This window comes from Triticum aestivum, chromosome 3D (assembly GCF_018294505.1).
Source record: "Triticum aestivum cultivar Chinese Spring chromosome 3D, IWGSC CS RefSeq v2.1, whole genome shotgun sequence".
Classification (NCBI taxonomy): Eukaryota; Viridiplantae; Streptophyta; class Magnoliopsida; order Poales; family Poaceae; genus Triticum; species Triticum aestivum.
In genome coordinates this window covers 141,846,703-141,873,607 of record NC_057802.1, presented here as the reverse complement: position 1 = coordinate 141,873,607, position 26,905 = coordinate 141,846,703, and the positions used below count along the sequence as shown (strand labels likewise).

The window sequence follows — 26,905 nt, the reverse complement described above, 5'->3', positions numbered from 1 at the left end:
CACGCGCCGACGAAGAAGGGGCCTCAGAGCGCTCTCGACCAGCGCCCACCATCTTTCAACACCTGCCATGACAAAGAGTAAACGAAATTAGTACAACATAAAAAAATACCGACATGAATAATAATATGTATATCACTTATGTATCATCATCAAGTACAACATAAAAAAATTGAATACCTGACACTACTAATAATCTCGATCACTATCATCAATAAATGCATAATCATCATCATCACTATAATCAATGACGGGCTCATAGGGTTCAGTGGCATCAAATATATGACCTAACACATAATTCACAAATATATGACCTCGTCGGCCTCTGGTGTCGTGGGTGTCGTGTCGGGGTCGGGGTGCCGTGTCGGGGTCGGGGTGCTGTTTCGGGATCGGGGTGGTCGGGGTCGGGGTCGGGGTGTGGTGTCAGGGTGTCGGGGGTCGGGGTGTCGTGTCGGGGTGTCGGGGTTGCGTGTTGGGGTCGGGGTGTCAGGGTGTCGGGGTCGGGGTCGGGGTGTGGGTCGGGGTGTGGTGTCAGGCTGTCGGGGTGTCGGGGTCGGGGTGTCAGGGTGTCGGGGTGTCAGGGTATCTTTTTCTTCTTCTTCTTCTTCCTGTTTTTTCCTTTTCTTCTTCTTCTCTTCTTCTTTCCTTCTTCTTCTTCTTCTTCTTCTTCTTCTTCTTCTTCTTCTTCTTCTTCTTCTTCTTCTTCTTCCTCTTCTCCGTTTTCCTCTTCTTCTTCTTTTCTTCTTCTTCTTCTTCTCCTCCTCTTCCTCCCTCCTCCTCCTCCTCTTCCTCTTCTTTCTTCCTCTTCTTCTTCTTCTTCTTCTTCTTCATCTTCTTCTTCTTTCTTCTTCTTCTTTTCTTTCTTCTTCTCCCTCCACCTCTCCCTCCCTCCTCCTCCTCCTCCTACTCTTCTTATTCTTCTAAACTAAAACTAAAACTAATCTAAAATAAACTAAACTAAAAATAAAACTAAAACTAAAGTAAAACTATAACTAAAACAGAAACTAAATTAACTAAAAGAAACTAAAACAAACTAAACAAAAAAGGGGGGAAGATCACTCACCTGCAGGGGATCGCCGGTGGAGGGGGAGGCGGCGGCCCGATGGAGGGGGAGGCCGCGGCGGGTGGGGGCGGCGGCGGCCCGGTAGAGGGGAGTCCGCGGCGGGTGGGGGCGGCGGCGGCCTGGTGGAGGGGGAGGCCGCGGCGGGTGGGGGCGGCGGCGGCCCGGTGGAGGGGGAGGCCGCGGCGGGACGGGGCGGGGAGGGCCACGCAGGGGAGGGGAGGGGGCGGCTGGCCGGCGTGGAAGGGGCGCCGCAGGGGAGGGGTGCGGGGCGACAGGGCGAGGAGGCGGCGGCGGGTGGTGGGGCGATGGGGCAAGGGGGCGGCGGGTGGTCGGGGCGACGGGGCGAGAGGCGGTGGGTGGGCGGGTGGCGGCGGCGGGTGGTGGGGGTGGTGGCGGGGTGGCTGGTGGCGGGGGCGGCGGTAGTCTCGTCGGGTGGGGAGGACAGAAAGAGAGGGAGAGAGAGGGAGGGAGCGGGGTGGGGACCCGGCCGTTAGTTAGGTTATCTCTTTGCCGTCCGCCCCCCTTTGTCGTCCGCTTTTTTGCTCTTTGTCGTCTGCCGTTAGGTTTTTTTCTAAGCAGCTCGTTAGTGGGGCCCACCTCTCTCTTTACCGTCCGCCAGCTGACGGCAAAGATTCTTTGCCGTCCGCCAGCTGACGGCAAAGAAATGGCTGATGGCAAAGACTTTCTTTGACATCAGCCAGTTCTTTGCCGTCCGTTTTCTATAAGCGGATGGCAAAGACTTTCTTTGCCGTCAGCCAGCAGACGGAAAAGAAATGGCAGACGGCAAATAAGCTAATTCCAGTAGTGTGGGCCCCACGGCGCCAGCCTCAACTCTCTCTTCGCACCACAAACAACACACCACCACACCCGTCAAAAAAACACACCACCACCACGGCTATGCTTCTTCCCCTGACGGACACAAGGTGGGTCCGGAGAGGAGATTTCTCGATCCCGTACGGAGTGTGCAGGCGGCGGAGGGAAAAGGTAAGGACGGTCGCTTTAGGACCGTCGTCGTGCGGCGGTGCTTGGGCTGTTGGCAGCGACGGGATAGGAGACAGGGGAGGCGCTAATGTCCGTCAAGGCGTGCTTCGGCAACGTCGCCAACGCGCTCGTCGACTGGGACGGCGGCCGCGACCACTGCCCCTGGCGGGGGTCGTCGCCTGCGACACCAACTCCTTGGCCTGGAGGTGATTCTCTGCTCCTCCTCCATCCACCCTTCCCTCCCCTCTTTTAGTGTTACAGGGGTCTTCAGGATGCTCCGCAGCTGCACAAGCCGACGGGCTGTTTCTATTCTTTGGTTCCTTCCTCGCTCGCTGGTTGCTGATAGCAGCCTGGTCTTCCTCCTCGGAGGAGATGTTTTTCGATTGGTGGCATTATGCGGCAGGCTTCGCTCGCTTGTTTGATTCTTGCATATCTAGCACATATATAAGTTGCTAGGATTTGATGTAAAGAAGCAGGGTGGGACTATTAATTACAAAAGAAGTCCAAAAGATTAGCACATCGGGCAATTTTTTAGTGGCCCATAACAGAAATTCGAATTCTATCCCACATAACTTACCAAGCAGAAACATATACGGACGACCAAGGACAACTTACGAAACTGGTCGGACGAAAACGGACGATATTACGGTCATAAGAAACTTTCACCCCTTTATTAGTTCTCTCTGTCATACTAATTTCAGTTCTACACCACGTTTGATGTTGGTAGTGTCTAATGTTACCACTATACGCCTTGGAAAACTTTTAGGATGATTAGCTGGAGCACTGTGATATATAGTGAGAAAAGCATTTGGTAGGATTATCATTGTCTTCTCATTTAATTCCCCAGCTACCGGCCTAACACTGAAGGTTGCACTGCAACTACTTGGTTCCAAGTTCAATATGGAAATTTGCAGAAAATTTAGCTGAACAATTTTTATAAAGAATAAAACCCAGTAGAGTATAGGATAAGAAATGCCTAGTGCAATCTTAATCGTGTGGTTACCATTGTTGATTTTTTGCAGGAAGCTCAAAGGAAGCAAGACTTCAACAAAAATCTCTGAATGCATTCCAAGCTTCTGTACGGCGTACGTCGTTTCAAAGGGCAAACTGTCATTCGTGCACTCTTACACCTGATGCCTGTGAAACACCCAAGACCATATCTTCTTCAACCGTTTCTTCTCCTAGCTCTGGAAGCCTTTCCAGTGCGCCCTCAAGTAATACTCAAGTCTGCATTTGATTTTGTTTTCTGAAAATTGTTGATTACACCTATCAACTGAATACAAACAAAAAAGTGTATTAGAGTGTTACTAACTATTCTGTCTACAGCAGAGTGGGCTGACAGAAATGGAACATCAACTGTATTATTCCGCCAGTCATCTCTGCCATCGCAATGTGATCACACACTCGTAAATATAAATAGGTCAATCCTGAAGCTAGCCCTTTAGGCAGTGCTGGCAGCGAGATCTCTTACCATGCTGATACAACCCTGAAGACAAATTCACAACCAGTCACACAGTAGCGCAACTCAGTAGCAGCAGCAGTGGGGATTCAGTTTACAGGAGCTTCCGGGGAGATAGCTTCCGAGATATCTCTGATCTGCAGGCAGCAGTTTCAGAAACTGCAAGAGACCTTAGGCATTCTCATGCCCAGGTAGTTGTTTCACCCTGGGCAAAAATATTTCATTCTATTGGGTACAAACTTTTTTTTCTTTTAAGATGATGGAAGGGTTCATCTCTAGGCCTCAGCATCATACGATGCACACTGCCAAAGCAAAATATCACTACATGAAAGCCAACATGTTTACCCAAATGAATGTACAATTTATGATATTTTTTGGCTAAACAGGATGAGCTGAAGCTTCAAATTGAGAGTATGAAGGTCAAACTGCGACATGTATTCTACAGTTGTGGCTATGGACAACTTTTGGCCAGTCCGGTGTATTCTACAATTGAGGCAATGGAGCACTTTTGACCAGTCTAGTGTATTCTACAGTTGTGGCACTGGAGTAGTCATTATCCACAAAACCAGGGATGTTGTTGTTACCATGTATCTATGTGAACATAAATCGTGAGCACTGGATAATAGTATTTATGATATATGTACAATGTATATTTTTTCCACTCTATGCTATGACATTGTGAGCTGCATCTATTTTGTGCACATTTTGCTTTGTACTTGAAAAATCCCCCTCCCTCTTTGCTGCTTGTCATGCTCAGACACCGGCAGATAGGACAAATAAACCATACACAATACATGTACATATGAGCTGAAATACACTGGGCATCCTAAAGCCAACATGGAAAAATAATGAAACAACCTGAAAGAACGAATGCAACAAATGCAAAAGCATATAATAATGAAGGTCAGAAGGTCTATGAAAATCACCTAGCTGTTTTTTGGGGACAAGAATCAGTTATTTCTAGTTCCCTAATTTTGGAGCTATGTGTGAACAAGGCCAGAGGACTAAAATATCAAAAGCTAGCTAAGGACTCATTAGCAGATTTTTCTTGTGCTTGCTATATGTCTCAACCGAACAATAGGCAAAGGGTGTACTTATGAACAGACATAAGCAGACACCATATCAATAGCTAACAGCATCACACAACAACCCGATCACACATCAAGATGGATTGATGGAAATGGAAAGATAAAGTATGCTCTTGCAGTAGAACCAAGTGTAATAATGATTATAAGCATAGGTATGTACATTTGAAAAAATAGAAGATTAAGAAAGGGGAACATGCATAAAAAAAACTTTCGAAAAGTAGTAGTAATTTCACCTCTGCAATAGAGAAAGTACAATTAGTTGGCTTTTCCTACGGATGGCTAATTGCCTAAATAAAAAATGAGCAGTAGGTATATTGATGGTGTTATTTTCTTGCGCAAGCACCAAAACTTCGCCGAGAAGGTAAAATATATTTGGAGCATTGTACCTTTATTTTCCCTATAATCCTTGCCCTTGCTTCTAGACTATATGATGGCAATGCGAGCTAGCCAGCGTCTTCATATTAGTCCGTCCAAAAAGCACACCAAAGTTAACAGTTGGATTGATTGTATTATCTCTGAAATGCCAGTATCAGAAATTTAGTTGACGCTTAACAGTAAATAGAAGTGCAGGGCTTGCTTATCACACTTACTTAGGACTCATGGGCCTCATCTAATTCCTCTCCAAAGCAAACCATCTTTCTATGCAAAATAGGCAATAGATATAAGCAAAAATGCTATATACCAAAGAGTATATGACAATCTAAACTGAAGTGCTGCTCACAAGAAACCGAATATGATAACATGTTATTGCTCACTCTAATAATATATAAGGTGTTGGAAAGGAGGGGGTCTATTTTATTTATACAGTTTAGTTTAGTGATTTGGTAAAAAAGTAAGGGCAAGTCCAAACCAGACATGCACGAGAGCCTCAAATACATCGAGTCACTTTGATTAGATCATAATGAGAAGAAATGAAAAATAGTGGCAAATTCAGCACAAGGGAAAACAAGTTTTGCATCTACACAACAGTGAAGCAAGGTAATGAGCTAAATTAGTGGACCTAGCACATATCTGATTCACTCTACACTTTAGGCTTACATAGCATCACAGTAATCTCCACTCATAGGAAACCAAACAAATTGAAGATTAATATTTGCATATGGTAAATGAAGGAATAAAGCCATACGTGCAAGATAAATTCATCGCATCGCGTTGCAAAACCAGAAAAGTAAAACCAAACCCCCTCTCCCAGAGCCTCTTCCCTATGATATTCTTAGACACCATGGGAATGATGGGGGCAGAAGTTTGGAGCTAGCCTGGAGAGGGACACCATGGCACATTGAAAAGGAGAGGCTCTTTGTACAGCAAAACAGCTCAGTGCGCTCGGCAGGCAAGGTTGCGGAAGGAAGAGGAGTACAAAATCATGGCATGTGCTCTACTACACAGAAAAATCCAAAAATGCAGGAACAGGCGTGACTGTGTTCAAGAGAGATATAATTCACCTTGGTCTTCTTGATCAAATTCTTCCTCAAAATTCTTCTTATAGTCTCGACAGGTAACTAAAAGTTGAGGAATCAAAATAATATTATAAGAGAACCAAAGAATCAAGTAGTACAAATCGAGAGAAAAAAGATGCGGACGTAGGTGGGCAGTCTAGATCGGAAAGGAGTGGGAAGTGAAGGGGAGGAGGGGAGAAGCAAAGGTGGGAGGAGTGTTATGCCTTCTACCTGTCAACGCGTGGCTGCAGAGGGTCGCTCGCCTACGCCCCACGCTCGCGTTGCCGTGGCCCTGTCCAGATCGCAGATCGATCGAAGAAACCCGGGTGGCCGCCATCTCCCCAATCCACGAGGCCCCCAAGCCTCTCCTGCCTGGAAGCGCCTGTCGAGCCCTTCCCCTCCATCGGGGTCGCTGCCAGTCTGGTCGATGCCCCACAGACCGCTGCAAAGAGAGCCAATAGGGTTGTAAATGATGCCAGTGAAGTCTTAGTGCTACCAAGGGCTGCAAGCTAATCGAACACAAGCTTAAACAAGAAAGGCACTTGAAGATTTATACCCTGGTGTTCATTATAAACAGAAAAGGTTAGGTGACAACGCTCAAACCTTCAGGTTACAATTTTCATGTTTTCAATTCATTATTAGCACATATCATAACTACAAGTGCAGTAATCTTTCCTTTGATTTAAGAATGATGGTAGCTGACTATTTGAGACCTTGTAGAGCAATCAAACAAGAACATATTGCCTATTTAAAAAGAAATACACATCCAACAAATAAGATGTCTGAATCTATCACATTACCTAGCCATCTCCAAACCATTATTCTCCTCAGGTTGGGATCCTATCGAACCAACCAAATCAATCAACCTCCATAAGTGGCCACTTCCACAAGCCCAGAAGAGCAAGAAATCTTCCACAATCATGAGATGACCATAATCATTCAATCAGACAACATAAACAAGAGAGAGAGATGGGGATGGGTGGAGCGCAACTTACATGTCAGGGTGGAAGACATGGCGTGTGGCGAGGAGGAGCTTTAGTAGGAGACCTGAATGACGGTTGCCCAGGGTTCCCCAAGAAAGATCGCCGCATAAGCTACCCCTCCTTGCCAAACCGTCTGGCAGTGAACACCATGGAGGTCACATGTTCCTCGAGATCCCGCTGGCAACGAGCGCCATCTTCTGAACTTAATCAAGGGAAAATGCTGCATCGAGAGAAAAACAGTAAATAATCACATCCTGAAGAAAATCAAATCAAGGAAGAGTGTGCTTGTCATAAATGACTAATAAAGATAAATATATTTCACCTACGGCTTTAACCATCGATCTGGCCATGGCGATGCTGTCCATGGAGAGAAGCACATAGAAAGAGGGATGAGATGATAGGGGCATCGCTATAGCCACCGCGAGATCCTTGATTTACCCGAGGTCTACTATGCCTTCCCTAGGGAGAAAGAGACCCAGCCAACAACTTGCAGCAAGATTAGCACCTGCAAATAAAAATTGGATGACCCTATAAACCGCCTAGTCAAACCACAAAGGGGAAAATAGAAAAGAGAAATCAGGGGGAAAACAAGAGCAATGGGGAGGAGAGAGGGCAACACGAGACGTGGGGATGCAGCCCGAATGAGAGGATGGCATCTAGGGTTTTTACCTCCTGCTCTTATCCCCTGGCCAGCCAGGGCTTTCAACTGTTAAAGTTATAATATAAGTCATGTATACCTCTTTGTATTTATCCTGTAGTATAAGGGGTTTCCTACATATGTACCACACATGTACATGTATATATATCGGCCTATGGCCTCATTGGAATACAAGTTGCTTATTCCTAACATGGTATTAGAGCTTTAGGTCTTTTTTTTCGCACGCGCAACTCGTGCTCCGATCCCATCTCGCCGCCGCCGCGTCTTCTCTTCGCCAGGCGTCGTTACTTCTCGCCCAGGCGCCGCTCCAGGTCGGCGCCGTTCCCGTCGTCCGCTCCTCCCGCAAGCTCGCGGTCAGCGCCGCTCCCGCCCGGACGCAGCTCCCGCCAGGCGCCCTTCCCTCCCGCCCAGCGCTGCTCGCCAGGACGCAGCTCCCGCCAGGACGTCGTTCCCGCCCAGGCGCTGCTCGCCAGGCCCGCTAGGCTCGCAGCCATGTCTCCTGCTGTGTGGATCACCAGGTCCCTCTCCTCCCGATCGTCTACTGCTGTCATCTGAGGTCTGCTGCGCCGGATTTCGCTCCCAGCCGCCGTCCTCGTCCGGCCTCTGCTATTTTCGGATCTTTGCAAAAAAAAATAAAAAATGTCTGCTGCATCAGGCTACGTTGCTGTCCCTCGCTGTCCGGTGATCTTCGATGGTACCAACTACACCGAGTTCGCTGGCTTCATGCGCATTCACATGCGTGGCATCCGTCTCTGGGGTGTTCTTTCTGGCGAGGTCTGCTGTCCGCCACGTCCGGTTCCTCCGGTGGCCCCTACTCCGCCGACTCCCCTGGTTCTTCCTCCGGATGCTAATCAGGCCGCCAAGGATCCGGCTAAGGTTGCTGATGAGGCTGCTGATCGTGCCTATGATGAGAGGGCTTTGGCTTATGAGGAGGCTCTTCAGACGTATCATGGTGCTTTGTCTGTTTACACCCAGTGGCTTGATGATGATGCTCGTGCTGCAGCTGTTCTCACTGCTAGTGTTCTGCCTCAGTTTGCTTCTGAGTTTCTGGGTCTTCCTACTGTCTTCCAGATGTGGACCTGTCTTCGTCAGCGCTATGAGCCCTCTGGTGATGCCTTATACCTTTCTGTGGTTCGTCAGGAGCATGCTCTTCAGCAGGGTGACTCTACTGTTGATGACTTTTATGCACAGAGTTCTGCTATCTGGCGCCAGCTTGATTCTCTCCGCAGTGCTGGTTGTCGTACTTGCCCCTGCTGCCAGGCTGTCCAGGCCGATTTGGAGTTTCATCGCGTCTACGAGTTCCTGTCTCGGCTCCGTAAGGAGTTTGAGCCCCGGCGTGCTCAGTTGCTTGCTCGTGGCCGTATTTCTCTCATGGAGGCGCTTTCAGAGATTCGTGCTGAGGAGACTCGCCTACGTGGTGCTGGTTTGCTGGAGGTTCCCTCTGTGCTCGCTACTCGGGTTTCTTCCACTCCACCTGCTGCACCGCCCCATTCTCGCTCGAGTGCTCCGCCGCTTTTGCCCACTCCTTCTGGAGGCTCAGGTCGGCCCCGTTCACATTGTGACTACTGCAACAATGATGGTCATATTGAGTCCCAGTGCTACACAAAGCGGAAACACCTGCGCAAGGCGCGATCATCCTCCTCAGGGACTTCGTCATCTCCCTCGCCAGCTTCAGCCATTGCTTTGACCGAGCAGGATATTCTGAGACTTAAGCGTCTGCTCACGGCTTCCGGTTCTTCCTCGACGGGTACTGCTGGTTCTGTGACTGATGCTTCCCGCACTGAGCACCCGCCCTCTACACAGTCAGGTACATCCCCATGGGTTCTGGATTCTGGAGCTTCTTTTCATATGTCTTCTCATTCTTCCGCTTTGTCTTCTCTTCGCTCGCTGGATTCTCCTGTTCATGTCTTCACTGCTGATGGTACTCCACTTTCTGTTGCTAGTAGAGGCCATCTTTCTACTCCTTCTTATTCTGTTCCTGATGTTGCTCATGTTCCTCGACTTACCATGAATCTGTTTTCTGCCGGTCAACTTACTGATTCTGGTTGTCGTGTCATTCTTGATGTTGACTCTTGTTCTGTTCAGGATCGTCGCACGCACACTCTGGTTGGGGCTGGCCCTCGCCGCCGTGATTCTCAGGGTCTTTGGGAGTTGGACTGGCTTCATGTTCCTTCCGCTGCCACCACCATCGCCAGTTCCTCCGCTGCTGTCGCTTCTGTTACTGGTTCCTTCAAGCAGTGGCATCATCGACTTGGTCATCTGTGTCGTTCTCGCTTATCGTCTTTAGTTCGTCGAGGTCTTCTGGGGTCTGTCTCAGGAGATGTCTCTTTAGAGTGTCAGGGTTGTCGTCTTGGCAAGCAGATTCAGCTACCATATTCTCATAGTGAGTCAGTGTCTCAGCGTCCTTTCGATTTAGTCCATTCTGATGTATGGGGTCCGGCTCCTTTCACTTCGAAAGGTGGTCATAAATACTATATTATTTTCATCGATGATTTTTCTCGTTACACATGGCTTTATTTCATGACTTCACGTAGTGAGGTGTTGTCTATTTATAAGCGTTTTGCTGCCATGGTTCATACTCAGTTCTCTTCACCCATTCGTGTTTTTCGTGCTGACTCCGCTGGTGAGTATATATCTAAGATGTTGCGTGGTGTCCTTGCTGAGCAGGGTACTCTTGCCCAGTTCTCTTGTCCTGGTGCTCATGCTCAGAATGGTGTGTCTGAGCGCAAGCATCGTCACCTTCTTGAGACGGCTCGTGCTATGATGATCGCCGCCTCTCTTCCGCCTCATTTTTGGGCCGAGGCTATCTCCACTTCTGTCTATCTCATCAACCTTCAGCCATCTGCTGCTTTGCAGGGTGGTGTTCCTTTTGAGCATCTGTTTGATCGCTCTCCCGATTATTCGATGCTTCGCTTGTTTGGTTGTGTTTGCTATGTTCTTCTTGCCCCTCGCGAACGCACCAAACTGACCGCGCAGTCTGTTGAGTGTGTCTTCTTAGGCTACAGTGATGAGCATAAGGGCTATCGTTGTTGGGATCCTGTCGGTCGTCGGATGCGTATCTCTCGAGATGTGACTTTTGATGAGTCTCGTCCTTTTTACCCACGGCCATCTTCCTCGGTCTTTTCAGTGGAGGATATCTCTTTTCTCACTTTTCCTGACTCCCCTATCACTCTCGTCGCGCCTGTGCCTATTCGTCCCACTCCCTCTGCTTCTCCACCCCTCGTCGATTCACCGCCACCATCTTTCCCGGTCTCCTCACCTAGCATGTCCCCGGATTCTACACCTTCATCTCCGGTGACTTCTTCGTCGCCACCCCCTGATTCTACCTTGGCGATTCCTCCTTCTCTTGTTCCATCTCTTCCTCAGCATTACACTCGTCGTTCACGACCTGTGGATGCTTCCTTGGATGATTCGTCCTCTTCCTCTCAGCCTACTTATGGCTTGCGTTCTCGTCCTCGTCCGCCTATTGATCGCTTTGGATTTCCCACCGCTGGTGCTGCTGTTCTTGAGCCGACTTCTTACCGTCAGGCTGTTGTTCATCCTGAATGGCAGTTTGCGATGGCAGAGGAGATTGCTGCTCTTGAACGTACTGGTACCTGGGATCTTGTTTCTCTTCCTCCCGGAGTCCGTCCCATCACTTGTAAGTGGGTCTACAAGGTTAAGACTCGCTCCGATGGTTCTCTTGAGCGTCACAAAGCTCGTCTCGTGGCTCGTGGTTTTCAGCAGGAGCATGGTCGTGATTATGACGAGACTTTTGCTCCTGTGGCCCATATGACCACTATTCGTACACTTCTTGCAGTTGCCTCTGCACGCCACTGGTCTATATCTCAGCTTGATGTTAAGAATGCCTTTCTTAATGGTGAGCTGCGTGAGGAGGTGTACATGCAGCCACCACCTGGGTATTCTGTTCCTGATGGCATGGTGTGTCGTCTTCGTCGCTCTCTCTATGGTCTTAAGCAAGCCCCTCGCGCCTGGTTTGAGCGTTTTGCTTCTGTGGTCACTACTGCTGGTTTTTCAGCAAGTGTTCATGATCCCGCATTGTTTATTCACCTTTCTCCTCGTGGCCGGACTCTTCTTCTTCTCTATGTTGATGATATGGTCATCACTGGGGATGACCCCGAGTATATTGCCTTTGTAAAGGCCCGTCTTAGTGAGCAGTTTCTTATGTCTGATCTTGGACCTCTTCGCTATTTTCTTGGGATTGAAGTCTCTTCTACCTCTGATGGCTTTTTTATATCCCAGGAAAAGTATATCCAGGATCTTCTTGCTCGTGCTGCTCTTTCTGACGAACGCACTGTTGAGACTCCTATGGAGCTCAATGTTCACCTTCGTGCTACTGATGGTGATCCTCTCGCTGACCCGACGCGTTATCGTCATCTCGTTGGCAGTCTTGTCTATCTAGCTGTCACTCGTCCGGACATCTCTTATCCGGTTCATATTCTGAGTCAGTTTGTTTCTGCTCCCACATCGGTTCATTATAGTCATCTCCTTCGTGTTCTCTGATATCTTTGGGGCACGATCTCTCACCGTCTCTTCTTCCCTAGCTCCAGTTCTTTACAGCTTCAGGCCTATGCGGATGCTACGTGGGCTAGTGATCCTTCTGATCGCCGTTCGCTTTCTGCTTACTGTGTTTTTCTTGGCGGTTCTCTCATTGCCTGGAAGACGAAGAAACAGATTGCAGTTTCCCGTTCGAGTGCTGAGGCTGAGTTGCGAGCTATGGCTCTTTTGACAGCAGAGGTGACTTGGTTACGGTGGTTACTTCAGGACTTTGGTGTTTCTGTCACTACACCGACTATGCTCTTATCTGACAGTACAGGTGCTATTAGCATTGCGCGTGATCCTGTGAAGCATGAGCTCACCAAGCATATTGGTGTTGATGCTTTCTATGTGCGCGCTGCTGTGCAGGATCAGGTCGTTGCTCTTCAGTATGTGCCTTCCGAGTTACAGTTGGCGGATTTCCTGATGAAGGCCCAGACTAGAGCACAACATGGCTTTTATCTCTCCAAACTCAGTGTTGTTCCTCCACCATGAGTTTGAGGGGGGGTGTTAGAGTTATAATATAAGTCATGTATACCCCTTTGTATTTATCCTGTAGTATAAGGGGTTTCCTGCATATGTACCACACCTGTACATGTATATATATCGGCCTATGGCCTCATGGGAATACAAGTTGCTTATTCCTAACATCAACAAGCTGCTTCCCACAATGCACACAACATCTTCCCCATTGTTGCTCCTTCCCCCCACCTCCGTTCCTCACCTCAACTGCACAGGCTGCAAACCGTCCTCCGCAACATGGAGTGATGCCCAATGAGGACAGCGGCAGAGGCCGGTATGGAAGGGGAAGAGGAGGGGCTCGTGGCAGGGGCGGGGATGGAGGAAGGAAAGGGCGGCGGCGCGATCTTCCCCGCGGCCGGCTGCACCCTATCACTAACGGAGCGCAGTCCCCGCTGCTCTTCTCTAGCACGGATCCACCGCCCATGTGCGCCTCCTTTGGGGGCGACGCCGGAGAGAAAAGTGAAGGAGAGGAGGCGGCGGAGGGGAGAGGGGCTCGTGGGGCGAGCTGCGGAGGAAGCGGGGAGGCGGCTGCAGGATTGGCTCGTGCGATAGGGTTGCTTTTACCCAGATCGCGATTGGCGAGCACGCGATGAAGACTCCGCGTACCAAAAGATGAAGTCACGTTGACTCCATGGCCCCACGTCTATCGAGCCCCACCTGCCATCCTCTCCAGAATCAGGAACGAAAGTGAAAAAAACGGACGGCTGACCAGCCGCCAACAGCCAAAAAAACGACTGTAGGAGATCGATCGGGTGGTCAAAACCGACGCGCGCTAGCGATGCCCCCAGATGGGCGGGTACTCTAGGAGGCTTTATATGTTAGACTAGGAAACATGCCCGTGCATTGCAACGGGAAAGAAAAAAAATTGATGTCACGGTGATGCATATAGTAAATTCCCGTTGGCGTGGCAGGGCTCTGGTTGTATGGCATTGAGTGCAATAGCAATGCCTATCCAGAAATACCATCACTAAGTTCAAATTATTAATGTTTGAATAGACCTCATGTGTGTCCTTTGTCAGGTTTTTCACCGTGTCCAAAACTTTCAAAAGACACACTAATATTGGCTGAGCCTGCTCTGCCTCCTGAAGATGTGTGTCATACTGTCTTCTCTCTTCTCCTTTATATCTTTTTTTGGGTTGTCCTTATATAAATTAAAATCCCACAAAATAAGCAAAGGCATACCTGCAATAGAACTCCTTTTCAACATGGAATTTTACAAATAGAAACATGCAGCTGATAAACATGTGTGGTAGTAGGAGTATTCAAAGCGTGAAGGATTTGTAACACTACTCTTTCATGTCAAAAGGACTGCAACTGCATGAAGACTTGCTTTCACTTGGGGAAACCAAGCTAAGTAGCGGCAAACAATATAAGTACATTGCATCAGATAAAGACCATGAGCAACACATGGTTCAGAAGAATGATATGACACAAGTCTTTAACATCCTAGGATCAGTTTTCTAGTAAAAACAATTCTAATTAAGAGAGCATGCTTCTTAAGACTGTGCTTCTTTTCCCAAATTGACAGCGTTATATCTCGGCTCACACTACCTGGATACCAAGGTTGTATGCAGATCATACAATTAGAATATAGCAGAATGTTTTTACTTTTGTCCTAATGAAAGAAGTCTAGAACTTTATTGGATGATTTCTCCTTTCAAATTTATTCTCAGCCAACTTTCCCACTAAATTTAGTGGATCAAGTTGTCAAAATTTGACCAATCCTTAGCACGCAGTAGTGACATGTACCAAGAAATGCTGACCTTGAGCTGAATCCCAAAATTGCCATAGGCATCTCCTGCTTAGAAGTTAAGAGTTATAAATTATAAAACAGAGGTAAACAATTTTCTTCTCTATATAAATTTGCATAGATAGCTGGTCAGGAATACAGAGAGAAAAAATCTGTATAAAAAGAAGCGGTTAATTCAAGGCAGCAGAGTTGCAACCAACAAATATCTTAGCTTTTAGGTGCATCCAATCGGAAGTGAAATCACGTTTGTATCAACACGCGATGCAAAAGATAATGTATAATTAGCTAGAATGCCTACTCTGATAATTATCTAGAGAACATATTCAGGGAGAGAAACAGAACAGAAGTGGGCTACGTACAATTGGCAGTAAATTATGATACATGTCTATGTACACAATAGTGAGAAATTTCCATTACATTACATGGGCATCAGACATATGTTGATTAATTCCATCATAGGGGGAAAAATAATCAGAGATACAGAGCTACCTTGAGCAGGGATCAATGTACTGCTAGAAAGCCAATGCATTAGGCATTACCGGAACATGACAGATTAGCTGTGATGATACGCTGACAAATAATTTGTTCCTTATTTCCTAGGGACAGATTATCTTATGTGCATCCAATCGAAAGTGCATCCAATCTGCAAATTAGCTACGGACGAGCAGCAGGCGGCACCGCCGGTCAGTGACGCCATCAGTCGCGGGCTCGCGGGATCGCTGAGTGCCGAAGTTTAGGCACGGGGTGGCAAGTAGCAGCCACTTGTGGGCAATGGCTCATGGAAGTGCCATGGCGGCGGAAATCAGTTAACTCGTCGAGCCGTTGCGAGGTCTTGCCGCTTGAGGGACTGATGTAGTATACGTAAGGATCGTGGGACAGCTTGTTAGCTCTTGAGGTCCTGCTGGCCGGACGTGGAGCTGGTACCTCCGGCGGCGGCGTGCATGTTGCAGCACTCGATGACCTTGGTACATGTTGCGGCGGCGGAGCGGGACGCGGTTCTCGACGCACTTATCCTCGATCATGTGGTGGATGTGACAGCGCTGCCGCCTATTGCGTGATCTCGAAGCACTCGCCGTAGGAGCTGACCAGCGTGATCCATTGACTTTGCTTCCGTCCATGGTGTTCGCGACCATGATTCTCTTCCATACCTGATAGCTTGGAACACTCGATTTTGATTGGAAGTTTGGATCGATTTGATGCAAGGCAATCGATTCCTACAATATTTAAAGGCAAGGGGAAGGGTAGAAGAGCCGACTCGGATATGGTCGGGACTCATGATACTTGGATCGGTCTCTTGTTTGATACGGTCACAATCTCTGCATACACGGTCGAACAGATTGGACGGCCTCGGGCAGTTTTTATGGCGTTGGTTGTGCGGAAGCAGGAAAGTGACGGTGAATTAGTACCACCTTGGATTTTGGAAAAAATATGGACGTGTTGAAAAAAAACTGAAAGCGTAAATTCACGGGAAGAAGCGTATTATGACGGTGAACCCACGGAGTCAATCCATGCTTTATTATTAGGGAGAGATTATTATAGCAAAAGGACCCGTGCGTTGCAACGGGAGAAAAAAAACAAAATCTTCAATGGCTATGAACCTATGACCACATTTTGCTGATTTCAGCATACTATGTACAATAATACTGTTGTGGTGAAATTCCTTACAATTTTTTTTTGCGGGTGAAACTTCCTTACAAAAATTGATTGTGCAATTGGGATGAGATAAGAAAGATAACAACAGTTGGACGTTGTACATTGTACAATTTGACTATGTAGCTAGCTAACAAAGCTAGCCGTATCGAGTTGCCGTCTACCGAAAGTTCCTAGGCTTGAGTGCACGATGACTTCCTAGAGTGGTCGAGCCCGTGCGTTGCAATAGAGAAAACAAATCCTTATATGTGCATCGTAGCCCGTCCATATTGTCACTTCTCTTCATCACCATCGCCGATGGTTGTTAGTCATCCACCAATTAACGACGACCATGATCAATCTCAAGGTGAGCTTGGTCACCACACTTTAACACACTGTTTTTGCCAGCCCCTCCTTTTGTCACATTGTCAACCAATTCAAGATGAATCTGGTCAATTCCATGGTGATGAGTTTGATCATCGCACTGTAGCATGTCGTTCCCGCGAGCACCTCGCTATACTAACTTATAATTTCATGGACAATGATGGTGTTCGCTGTCATGAGGAGAGTAATAGAGGACAGGTGGAGGCTGCGCCATGCGTGCATCAGCAGAAGCACATGGACCACATATCCAAACCAATGCTAGATGCAAATTGCGCTTGTATAATTCATTTAACATACAATCTTTCCCTAATAATAAGCATATTTGAAGGTCTAGGCCCTACGAAATACAAAAACACAAAAATCATAAGGAAGAAACGTTACTCCCTTTAATTAATTCCCACAACGTTCTCTAGTATTTTTTTAAACATGTACGCCCTTGCATCATGCGTGTGGGCAGCCATGATGGGCCGGTCGATGATGCTCATTTAATCACGATGTGTGCATGCAGCGCCCACAATCCCTCCTCCACGTGAGTGTGCATGCATGGCCCGGGGATTTATTCCTTCATGGCAGCCTCACAATCCTGGGGATTTACAATTAATTCCTTCATGGCAACATCCTTTTATTCCCTCTGCCTATTGATCTTTCAGGTGGCTTGCATATTTCAAGTCATAACCGTATTTAAATTGGTGGGTCTGGATATGAAGTACCGAGGTGGTACTATCTTTGAACAAATAATCTCATGTAAATACATAAGTGGGGATGCTAGCTCAGTTGTGTGCTCCCTTCGGCTGTTGACCTCACGTCAGGAGTTCGATCCTTGAAGAAAGCACATTATTTTTGCGTCCCTGCCTGTCTGCATCGGTTGTGGGCTGCCGTTTCAGCCGGGCCGTATGCCACAGCGAGGTCCATCAATGGGCTGAGGCCCGGGCGAGTCACAAAGATCGTTCTAAGGAATTTTAGCGATACTTTTAGTGTGCGCGTACAATCAGAATCATATTTTAGTACCACCTCGCATATATGTTTTAAATTCAACCTGAAAGCGTAAATTTACGGGAAAAAGCGTATTGTGATGGTGAACCCACGGAGTCAATCCGTGCTTTATTATTACTAGCACATATGCCCGTGCGTTGCAACGGGGAAAATAAATGTGTCTATCGAAACGCCCATCGATGGCTTGACAACATCCTTGAAGGTTGGTAGGTGCATGCCGAGGTCTAGAAAAAATACATATCATACTTTAGTCCCCATACGCAAAAATATGCACGCGCATTGCAACGGGAATAAAAGAATATCCCGGCTGAATCCTTCTTCGTGGAAAATTCTAAAGAATTTTTGGAATTGGGTAATTCCACATGAAAAAATCCTAAGGATTGAAATAGAGAGGGCTTATGAATCATTTACATTTGTAGTTCTTTGATTTGGAAGTTTCATAAATCGAGTGAACCCTAAAATTATAAGAGCTATGGATTGAAGGTTGATTAATATTTCCAATGGTCAGGCAAGTCAATGAAGACGACATTATGTGGATGGTCACGTTACATATCTAAACACAACCTTTTTAGTTGGCGTTAGTATTTGGAGTGCCTCAAAAACGACACCTTAACACCAAAGGACGAAGTGAATCTTTTTTTGGGGGCATCCCATGTGCTTCGCTCCGAGCGTTCTTCCCATCCGCCGAACCCAAGGCACAAAGATGGGCGACATGATGGTCACGGCAGAGAACATCCGCATGTGCCCGTGCATTGAGCAGCGGAAGGCGGAGGGAGTGTGTGAGACTTCCGTTGCTGCTAGGGTTTGAGAGAGAAGGAATATTTGGATAATAACTAAATGTTGATCTGGTTACACCCCAAACGGATGATATTCAACTATTTTAATGAGAAGATGAGCTAGACATTGACATATGTGATATGGACAGGAAATTTGAAACATTAAAGAAAAAAATGTTGCAATAATTATAAGAACAGAACACTCCCAAGGATATTTTTTGAATTACCTACTTTATAAAATGATATCAATGACCTTAATGTAAACAACATGTCTTAGAATAGTTTTCTACAGAAAACATGTCTTAAAATAGTTCATGGCCATGGGCTGCAAAATAAACATATGTAAAACGGATCCCTTCCAAGGTTCAAACGGTTCTTTGAACCATCTATCACAATGAAAATTTGCATAATCTAGGGCAGCACGCGGCATACGTCTAGCTAATATGACTCATATGGAACAATAAATCATTTTTGTATGTTGATCAATGAAGCAAATAATCAAACTGAAATTCTGTTTATATTGAACACTCAATTCCATCTCGGTAAAAGTGACAACTGAAATTCAATGCACTTCATTGCTACGATGAGCTTTACATGTATCTTTCTTCATAATGTACTCTTCCTCATAGCAACATCACATGCTGGAAACGGATTCCTCTGCCTTGCCAGTCAAAACTGCAGCCTTCTCGCTACTGTTGCTTCCATTGACAGACACTAAGTGTACCAAACAATTGGCACACCGAGTGGAGAAACTTTACATAAGTAGGAAAAGTGTTTCAGGGGGGAGAAGAAACTAAGATATGCTCTCTATGGTGTCAACCATCCCAAGCTTTTGATTCAGGCTCACAGCCAAGTGTGCAGCTCGTGGATTGTGTGGTTGCAGGATCTGATGAAGTCGCTCACCTTGCCATTGAAACTCCTACTGTTTCTCTCCTTCAAATTCCTCCACCAAAATAAGCATGCAAACGGCCCAGAAATCTTTATGACGATGCTAGCGATGTTGTAAAGAATATTTAGCCATCACTGTAGCAGGGAATGAGTGTCATAGCTCGGCTGTAGGTTGAAACGATAACTGAATTTGATCGGAAAGAATCCCTAAACAGCAACAGAAAAAGGGAAGGTTGCAAATAAGTGTACAGTACACTCAAGGCGCATAATCCCGTTTGTTGATGGATTTGCCAACCCTACGTCCTTGGGTAGGAAACATGCGAGCTGATTGTGTGGCGCATAATGGATCAACCACCACTGCTGAATATGCTTCTTCTCGGCCAACATCTCGTGCATCTCGACCAGCATCCGCCTTCGGCGCGCCTTCCCCGACCACGGCAGCCGCCCCCTCCTATACCTCAGCAACAACATGCACCTTTTCTAAGGCCTTCTTCATGCAAGTTAACACCAGCTTCACAAAAAATTCCTAGCTCAACTAATTTGCATAAACCATGAAATCTATAGAAAGTTCCATGTGTTAGGCTGAAAAAATAACACATCAAGACTCCAGAAAGAATGATAGTTTGATGTTTTAACTAATCCGTTAATAATGGAGTGCATTCAAATGGAAAAATGAATCGCATAAAAGACTACTTACCTTCTTCCAGTAGTACAGAAGCACATGATATTCAGTTCAGGGAGGGCGAGGCATCACCCACCGTCTTTTTTTGAGGGACTACAGTGTGCTTAAGCCAGCCTGGACCACTTCATAAAATTGAGAACTATACAAAGCCAAATTATACACTGGGATTAATAAAAAGAAAAGGAAGGAAAAAAAAATAGAATCTCATAGATAGGTGATACAACATAGTGCTCCAATCCGTAAAGAGCCCTCTCTTAATTCCATTTGAGTACCTGTTGGACCACAACATAAGATCATCAGCAATCTTGCTAGCAGTAATGTGCAACTCCACAGAAAAACATCAGGGAAGAGCTTGTAGTTCCTGCGCCTCCATATATTCCAAAGGACCGCGATAAGCACAGTAGAGTGAATATTGTTGAAATAATTTTCTTCCTAGAGATATTTGACTGAATCAACATTGAGTGGATGAAAATTTTAAAGTTCAGACCACATCAATGCTAGGGAGGAGCAGTTGATTAGCATATGAGCAATATTTTCTAATTCATTAAAGAAAGGAAAAAATTGACTGACTGGCATATGAGCACTATACAATCTCGCCTATTTGGTGCACCTAATTCATCTCAGAGAAACACACAATTCGCTGGAAAAATAATGCCAAGCCCAATAGTGCTGAGCCATACCATTCAATTCATGTTCTTGATCTCACCCTGCCGGCATCTTTGCTCAGGCCGAGCTTGCATAGTAGTCCCTCACCAACGATCTCAAACAGTACTGCCCAGGTTACCTCACCAACCAGAGAAACACTTGATCATTGTGTTCACAGATGAGTTGGATGAATGTGAAACAGAACCCAGCTGAAAAATAATGAAAATCTGAACTAAACCGACCCAAAATCAAATCCAAGCCTTTCTATGCATGGCAATGGAGATGAGTTGGATGAATCTGCAACTGAATTCAACTGAAAAACAATGAAAACCTGACCAAAACTGAACCAAAATCAAAATTGGAATAATGAAAATCTGAACTAAACTGAAGAAAAATAAAAAATCTTGAATATTGTTGAAATAATTTTTCTTCCTAGAGATATTTGACTGAATCAACATTGAGTGGATGAAAATTTTGAAGTTCAGACCACAACAATGCTAGGGAGGAGCTGCTGATTAACATAGGAAACCCATTGCTTTCAACCGACTGAAAATATGACTCGCCTCAACCGCCTGCTGCGCACGCCACGTGTCACGGTGGGGCCGGCCAGCTGGCCACCTTATCTCCTCGTCTCCTAGTTAGGAGAACCACTCATTCTTTTCAACGAGCTCGATCCTCTTTTTTTCCGCCATGGCCCTGCCCAAGCAGCCAACTCTCTCTGCCATGGCCCTGCCCAAGCTCTGCTCCCAAGTCGACACGCGGTGCTGCGATGCGGACTCGCCGGCAGCTGCAACCCATTACTCGTTGCGGCACCACTCAATTTTTCATAGAGCTCAATCCCCTGTTGATCCCTCACTTCTCTCCATGGCTGTTGCCCAAGCTCTCTCCACCATTGTTGTTGCCCAAGCTCTATCCGCCATGGCTTGTTGCAAAAGTTCCAAGTACTGCTTCCCAAGTTCCACACGCCGGTGTTGCGATGCGGCTCGTCGGCGTGCTTCAATGCAACCTTGTTTTTGGCGACTCGTCTTGCCGGCGTTGCAATGCATCGCTCGTCGACGGCTGCCGGTCCTGCGATGCAACGTTCGATAGTGCTATAGGCGCTGCGACGTGGCAATTGTCGGGGCCTGCTGGTTGTGCAACGCAGCCTCATCGTTGACTTGGTGCCGCAATGCGGCGCTCGTCGGGGGCTGTCGATCCTACAACGCAGCTTCGTCGACGACTCCCTGCCGCGACACAACGCTCGTTGGTGCCGGTGTTGTGACGCAGAGCACGTCGGCGTTGCCGGCGCTGCTATGCAGCAGTTGCGAGGCTGAGCTGCACGGCGAGAAGGGGTAATGCGACCAGAGAATCTCGTCGGCGACTGAAGCTGTAATGCAACGTGTGTTGTGCTGCTCGCCAGTGGCGGAGCTGCAATGCAACGTGGGCGCTCCTGCAACGCGCGGATCTTGCCAGCGGCGGAGCTGCAATGCTACTCGTCTGGCGCCACGACCCACGACCTCTTGATCTCGCTGGCGACAGAAACTGCAATGCATCCGGTTGTTGTGGCGGCTGCTGAAACGCGATTATGGTGCATGACCGCTGGCCGGTGCAACCTTTGCAGGTAGGAAGGGAGGACTGGGGTGTTGACGACGAGCGACGGACGACGGAGTCAATTTTGGGCTAGGAAAGGGGAAGGATGCACGCGGTCCAGTTGGCTTAAATCAAACGGCTGAGCAGCTCTCATCGAATGGCTAGGGAGGCGGTTTAGAATTAGGCTCCTATAAGTCGGATGATGCGTAGCACTGACCATTAACATATGAGCAATATTCTCTAATTCATCAAAGAAAGGAAAATTGACTGACTGGCATATGAGCGCTATACAAACTCGCAGTCCATTACCACTTTACCTATCAAACTGAGTAGCAATATTATTATTAGCAGCTACAGGCAACATATATCAGGACCAAACAGCAGCATACACATACCAGTATCAGCATATGAAGCAATCAGCCACGCCATGTTTTCACCACAACACGGCCAATAAAAAGAATCTACCAAGCACTGCCTCAATATATGACTTATAGATTAGAGAAGAGCCAATAAAAAATTCTGCCATCGTGTTGGTAGATGCACTTGATTGATGATTCTTCTACACATTACTGCTAAGCAAATGGCATATTGACGGCAACCAAAACGGCATCAGGGTGCCAGTTGGTAGGCTGTGACCTGTGTGGTTCCAGATGTGATAGAGCGGATAGATTTTGAAGAGCAGCAACAATTGCATCATGACATGGGGCGAGGGGATCCATGGTGGTCGTTCCACCACGACGCCTCTCCCCATCGCTCGGCCATGGCATCGGCAACCCCCAGCGCTTATCTATGGCGTCGGTCGCCTCCACAACCACGACGCCCCTCCCCGCGCTCCCACCACACTGCCACACACATCCAACGCCCCATCGCCGTTGCCCCTGTCAATCCCCGTCAAATATCCCTCGATCTCGATCTAGTGAAAAATAATTGTGAGAGAGAACGAACCCGAGGGAGGGAGTCAGTTGTTGGTTTCGTCGCCTGGATCGGGGGTCGCGCGAGATACGGCGGATCTTGCCAGGGTACTGTGTTGATCTTGGAGAGGTATTTAAGAGATGGGAAACTCGGGCGTGAAATTTTGCCTACCTAATCGGACGGACGAACGTGTTGGGATGGGCTTCTAAAACCAAACGACGAACAAAAGAAAAGAAAAAGACGGCCGAAAGCATAGATTTTTTTTGGGAGAAAACAAGCGAGCTCATCAATGCGCAACTACATGGCCCAGGTGAGCGAACCCATCGACTACCCAGGCCGGTTTAGCGTGCGTGCGAACGAACCCATCGAGTAGGTTCCCCGAATTAGTACCACCTTGAGTATATGTTTTAAATTCAAACTGAAAGCGTAAATTCACGGGAAGAAGCGCATTGTGACGGTGAACCCGACAAAGTCAATCCGTGCTTTATTATTAGGGAAAGACTAGCAAAAGGGCCCGTGCGTTGCAACGGGGTTCAAATCAAGCTACTGAGATCATATAATGTATAGCCCACCTTGTTTATTCAAAATCAAATGAAACTGACCACTGGTTGCACTTAACAATTATTCATGCTAATATAATACATTTAGTTGATGGCTTACATGAGACAAGCTTTAGAGACAACAGTTTATTCCAAAAATCTTAGTTTAAATTTAGCATTTGAAACTTCCATTATTCGTCGCATAAATACAAATTGTGACTCTGTTTTTGTTTGGGATTTTCATTTTAGACCAACAATACATTAACCATTAAATTAGAAATTGTTCTTCTGAAATTAGTATGACATGTGACTGCTCCAGCAGAATACATAAACCAATTTAATTTAAATAACACAACAAACAATTACAAAAAACAGGTGGGCTGCTTAGCCATGTAATCTACGATCTGCCTTGAGCTGTACTGCAACATGCCCGTGCGTTGCAACGGGAGAAATAAAATCATTGGCGTAATAATAATTGTTTAAGACACTCCATGGGTACATGCCCATCACTTCAATATGGTGAAGCACTAATAGCATAAGCAGTGAAAGCTTAATTTACAATTCAACTTTAATAGTGCCAAAAATAGTTACTAAGACATGCATTATTTCATACATAGATTTATAGCTATAGTGTATCTACTACTAGTGTCGATTTTTAGCATGTTAATTGTAGTCTTTGTGCATAAAATAAGAGAGTTTTTTACTATACAAAATCTAATTGATGACATTTCCAACAAAATTTCTACATTTCCAAACCTTATTTTTGCTGGTACAATTTTAAATTGAGGAAATCTAAGGAGGCTAATAATTAATTTAGGTTACCTCAAATTCATTCTTTTTCTTAGAGATATTGAAAATTTATTTTGTCATTGTGAGTTTATTTAATTTTCTGACACAAAGTCTATTTTTTACATGATCTTGGTTGGTCATTGTACCCGAAATAAGATTATCTTTGTGGCAAAACAAAGACTCATGTGTATAATTAGTTTTTTCATTAAGAGCAAGAGCGTCCTGTGCGTACGTGTACATCTACATTTTTTCTTCCCATAAAAAAAATGTACATCTATATTTTTTTGGGGTCACGCTCATACAGCTATAGCGGCAGTCTTCATCAGGTACCATGAAGATTGTCTTCGTCAGGGAAGACCCAATCCAATCCACCTCCACGTCTCAACAGCGCAGCGACCGCATGCCACAGCTCCCGCGTCCCGCACCGCCGGCTAGCAGCACCTGCCGCGCCCTTGCGTCAGGTTGCAAGATGGACGGGTCATCCCGCCGCTCCGCCGTCAAACAAAAACCCGCAAAGCTGCCACAGGGCTGACTGCATCATCACAAACGGGTTCAAGCGGACACGCCGCATTGTCCGGCGGGCGTCGCAACATTCCGCGTATGCTCCGTCCAATGAAAATACAAAGTAACTCGTACTACCAGCCTACTCTCTCTGATCGGGAGAATCCACAAGCAGTTATCAAGCAAACTGTTCGTCACCGATTCAACGATTCAACTTGATTGCATGGAGTTAAACCGTATACAACACTGGCCGTCGATGTCTTGTCAGGCGTCAGTACATCCCCTGTCCATCCTCAACAGGATCACATACCACTACCAGATTCAGATGGCCACCATGTACGCCTTCGCCGACGCCGGCTCCGCCGCCATCGAGAAGGGCCACGCGGCTGTGCTCGCACAGTACTGCGCCTTTGCAGGCCAGCTCCTCAAGTGTCCCGGCAACGTGCCGGTGTGGGGTCCTAAACGACCGCAGCGTGCGTGCGCTCTTCCAGTCCTCAGTACGTGCCCAACCGCAAAGTCTGCGGCTGTCCGCGACATGGAAAGAGAGAAGCTGGTGGCGGACTGTGCTGCTGGTACCTGAGTTCCTTTGCTCTGTGTTGTGTTCGTCGCCAACAGCACCAGCGTCCAGCACCCCGCCGACCGACGAACCCCGCCATCCGCCGCGTCCGGAGCTGGCCTCCACTCTGGATCTGTCGTCCCCATCAACACAAGCCACCGCACCCTCCTGATCGCCAGTCCCGATGTGCAGCCGCCGCCGACATAGTCTACCTCGATCACCGCCCCGGCCCCTCCCTGCCTGCCTCTATGTGGTGTGTTCATCGCCGGCAGCACGAGCACCCTGCCGGCTGCCGACCGTCGAATCCCGCCATCCGCCGCGTCTAGATTGTCCCCTCCTTGCCTCTATGTTATCTTTTCTTTCTTTTTGAGTGGGATTTATCGGGTCTCTCTTGGCTGATTTTATTTAAAGAAGCGATATGGGACTAATAGAAATCGAATCTCATGTTATCATAGTACCGTGCGGCTGGCTACTTCCCCATAGATGGAAGCCGAGGTTGGGAGTTTGATTCACAAGTGGATTGGATTAGTTTTCATTCTTTTTCCGCCCTGACGGTGGCAGGAGCCGGCCATCAGGAATCGTTTTTCCATCTTGACGATGTGGCCGAGGCAGTGTGCGAAACATCAGGTTGAGGCCCAGCCTGTTGGGCGCGTAGCGGCCTTCGGACTAAATTTTCTTAGACGATGGATAAAAATTCCATAAAATTAGTACCACCTCGTTTATATTACGATTTTGTCTATACAAATCGTAAAAGCGTATTATGACATGAGAAGAAAGCGTATTATGACGGTGAACCCGACAAAGTCAATCCGTGCTTTATTATTAGGGATAGATAGCAAAAGGGCCCGTGCGTTGCAACGGGTAAAAAAAAAGTAAGCACTTGTACCTGCTTAAAATCATTATATTGGCTACCTTTTCCCATGGTATAAATGTAGAATGGAACAAAAGTTGGTGAAGCAGAACCCTCAACAGATCGGGACCAGTCCGCTAGAAATGATGCAGAAGACGACCATTCAAAGCTATCCACATATATTCGGTTGCATTTCGGGTTCGGACCGCGCGGTTCAGACGATTGCAGGTGTTTTGAGGGTTGGTGTCGAAGATGCCCTTAAATGCTCCTTGAGAGTATAATAATTCATTTAAATTTTTTATAAATTATCAAAAGATTTGAATTCTAATGATTTTGATTATTTAGTATTTTATTGAAGGTTGTTTTATTTGAAGATTATATCTCATTCCAAACGTAAGAAAAATACTCTTGTACTGGCTGATAAAAACAATGTTGTCATCTGGCACACCCATCAGGCACGTGTACCTTCACCCACCGATTTAAAGTTTATCTGGTCTCCAGCGAGATGCATCTGCATCCACATCTTACCTTGCTCGCTTCATCTCCTTTCTCTGATTCTCAGTCCCTCTTAATTCATAGCCTCGCCGATTCTCATGTCGGGTTACCACGCCTTCGCGTCTGATCCCCAGTCCCTCTTAATTCATTGCCTCGCCGAGGATCTCTGCCATGCATTCAGAGTCTGTTTTCTGTCTGTTGATTTTTTAGGGGGCTGGTTAATA

At 46.9% G+C, this 26,905-nt stretch overlaps 1 protein-coding gene and 1 long non-coding RNA gene across 6 annotated transcripts; one reads left to right on the top strand and one right to left on the bottom strand.

The window, feature by feature from the left end:
* Positions 1 to 1,908: 1,908 nt before the first annotated feature.
* On the top strand, positions 1,909 to 4,196 carry LOC123077917 (uncharacterized). 3 transcript variants are annotated; one of them, XR_006436896.1, is made up of 4 exons: positions 1,909 to 2,247; positions 3,064 to 3,255; positions 3,371 to 3,691; positions 3,887 to 4,195. XR_006436896.1 is itself a non-coding variant. In XM_044500282.1 (3 exons), exons 1-3 carry the CDS (start codon positions 2,130 to 2,132, stop codon positions 3,484 to 3,486), a joined length of 429 nt encoding a protein of 142 aa, XP_044356217.1. In that variant the 5' UTR covers positions 1,911 to 2,129; the 3' UTR covers positions 3,487 to 4,196. The 3 variants fall into 3 exon arrangements, 1 of the variants encoding a protein (XP_044356217.1); XR_006436895.1 differs by having other exon boundaries at positions 1,912 to 2,247; positions 3,368 to 3,691; positions 3,887 to 4,193; XM_044500282.1 differs by having other exon boundaries at positions 1,911 to 2,247; positions 3,368 to 4,196.
* Positions 3,112 to 7,639, bottom strand: LOC123077918 (uncharacterized). 3 transcript variants are annotated; one of them, XR_006436897.1, is made up of 8 exons: positions 7,330 to 7,639; positions 7,020 to 7,227; positions 6,825 to 6,933; positions 6,256 to 6,466; positions 6,031 to 6,087; positions 5,179 to 5,223; positions 4,975 to 5,103; positions 3,112 to 3,314 (listed from the first exon to the last, which is right to left on the bottom strand). It is a non-coding gene; the product is annotated as an uncharacterized lncRNA (long non-coding RNA). The 3 variants fall into 3 exon arrangements; XR_006436898.1 differs by having other exon boundaries at positions 7,334 to 7,639; XR_006436899.1 differs by lacking the exon at positions 6,825 to 6,933.
* Between the last annotated feature and the right edge of the window lie 19,266 nt (positions 7,640 to 26,905).

Excerpts from the sequence above, each read along its gene's own strand:
- LOC123077917 (XM_044500282.1), top strand. The coding sequence starts at position 2,130 with ATGTCCGTCAAGGCGTGCTTCGGCAACGTCGCCAACGCGCTCGTCGAC. Across the intron at positions 2,248-3,063 it reads ACCAACTCCTTGGCCTGGAG|GAAGCTCAAAGGAAGCAAGA; the intron begins GTGATTCTCTGC and ends GATTTTTTGCAG. Across the intron at positions 3,256-3,367 it reads CCTTTCCAGTGCGCCCTCAA|CAGAGTGGGCTGACAGAAAT; the intron begins GTAATACTCAAG and ends TTCTGTCTACAG.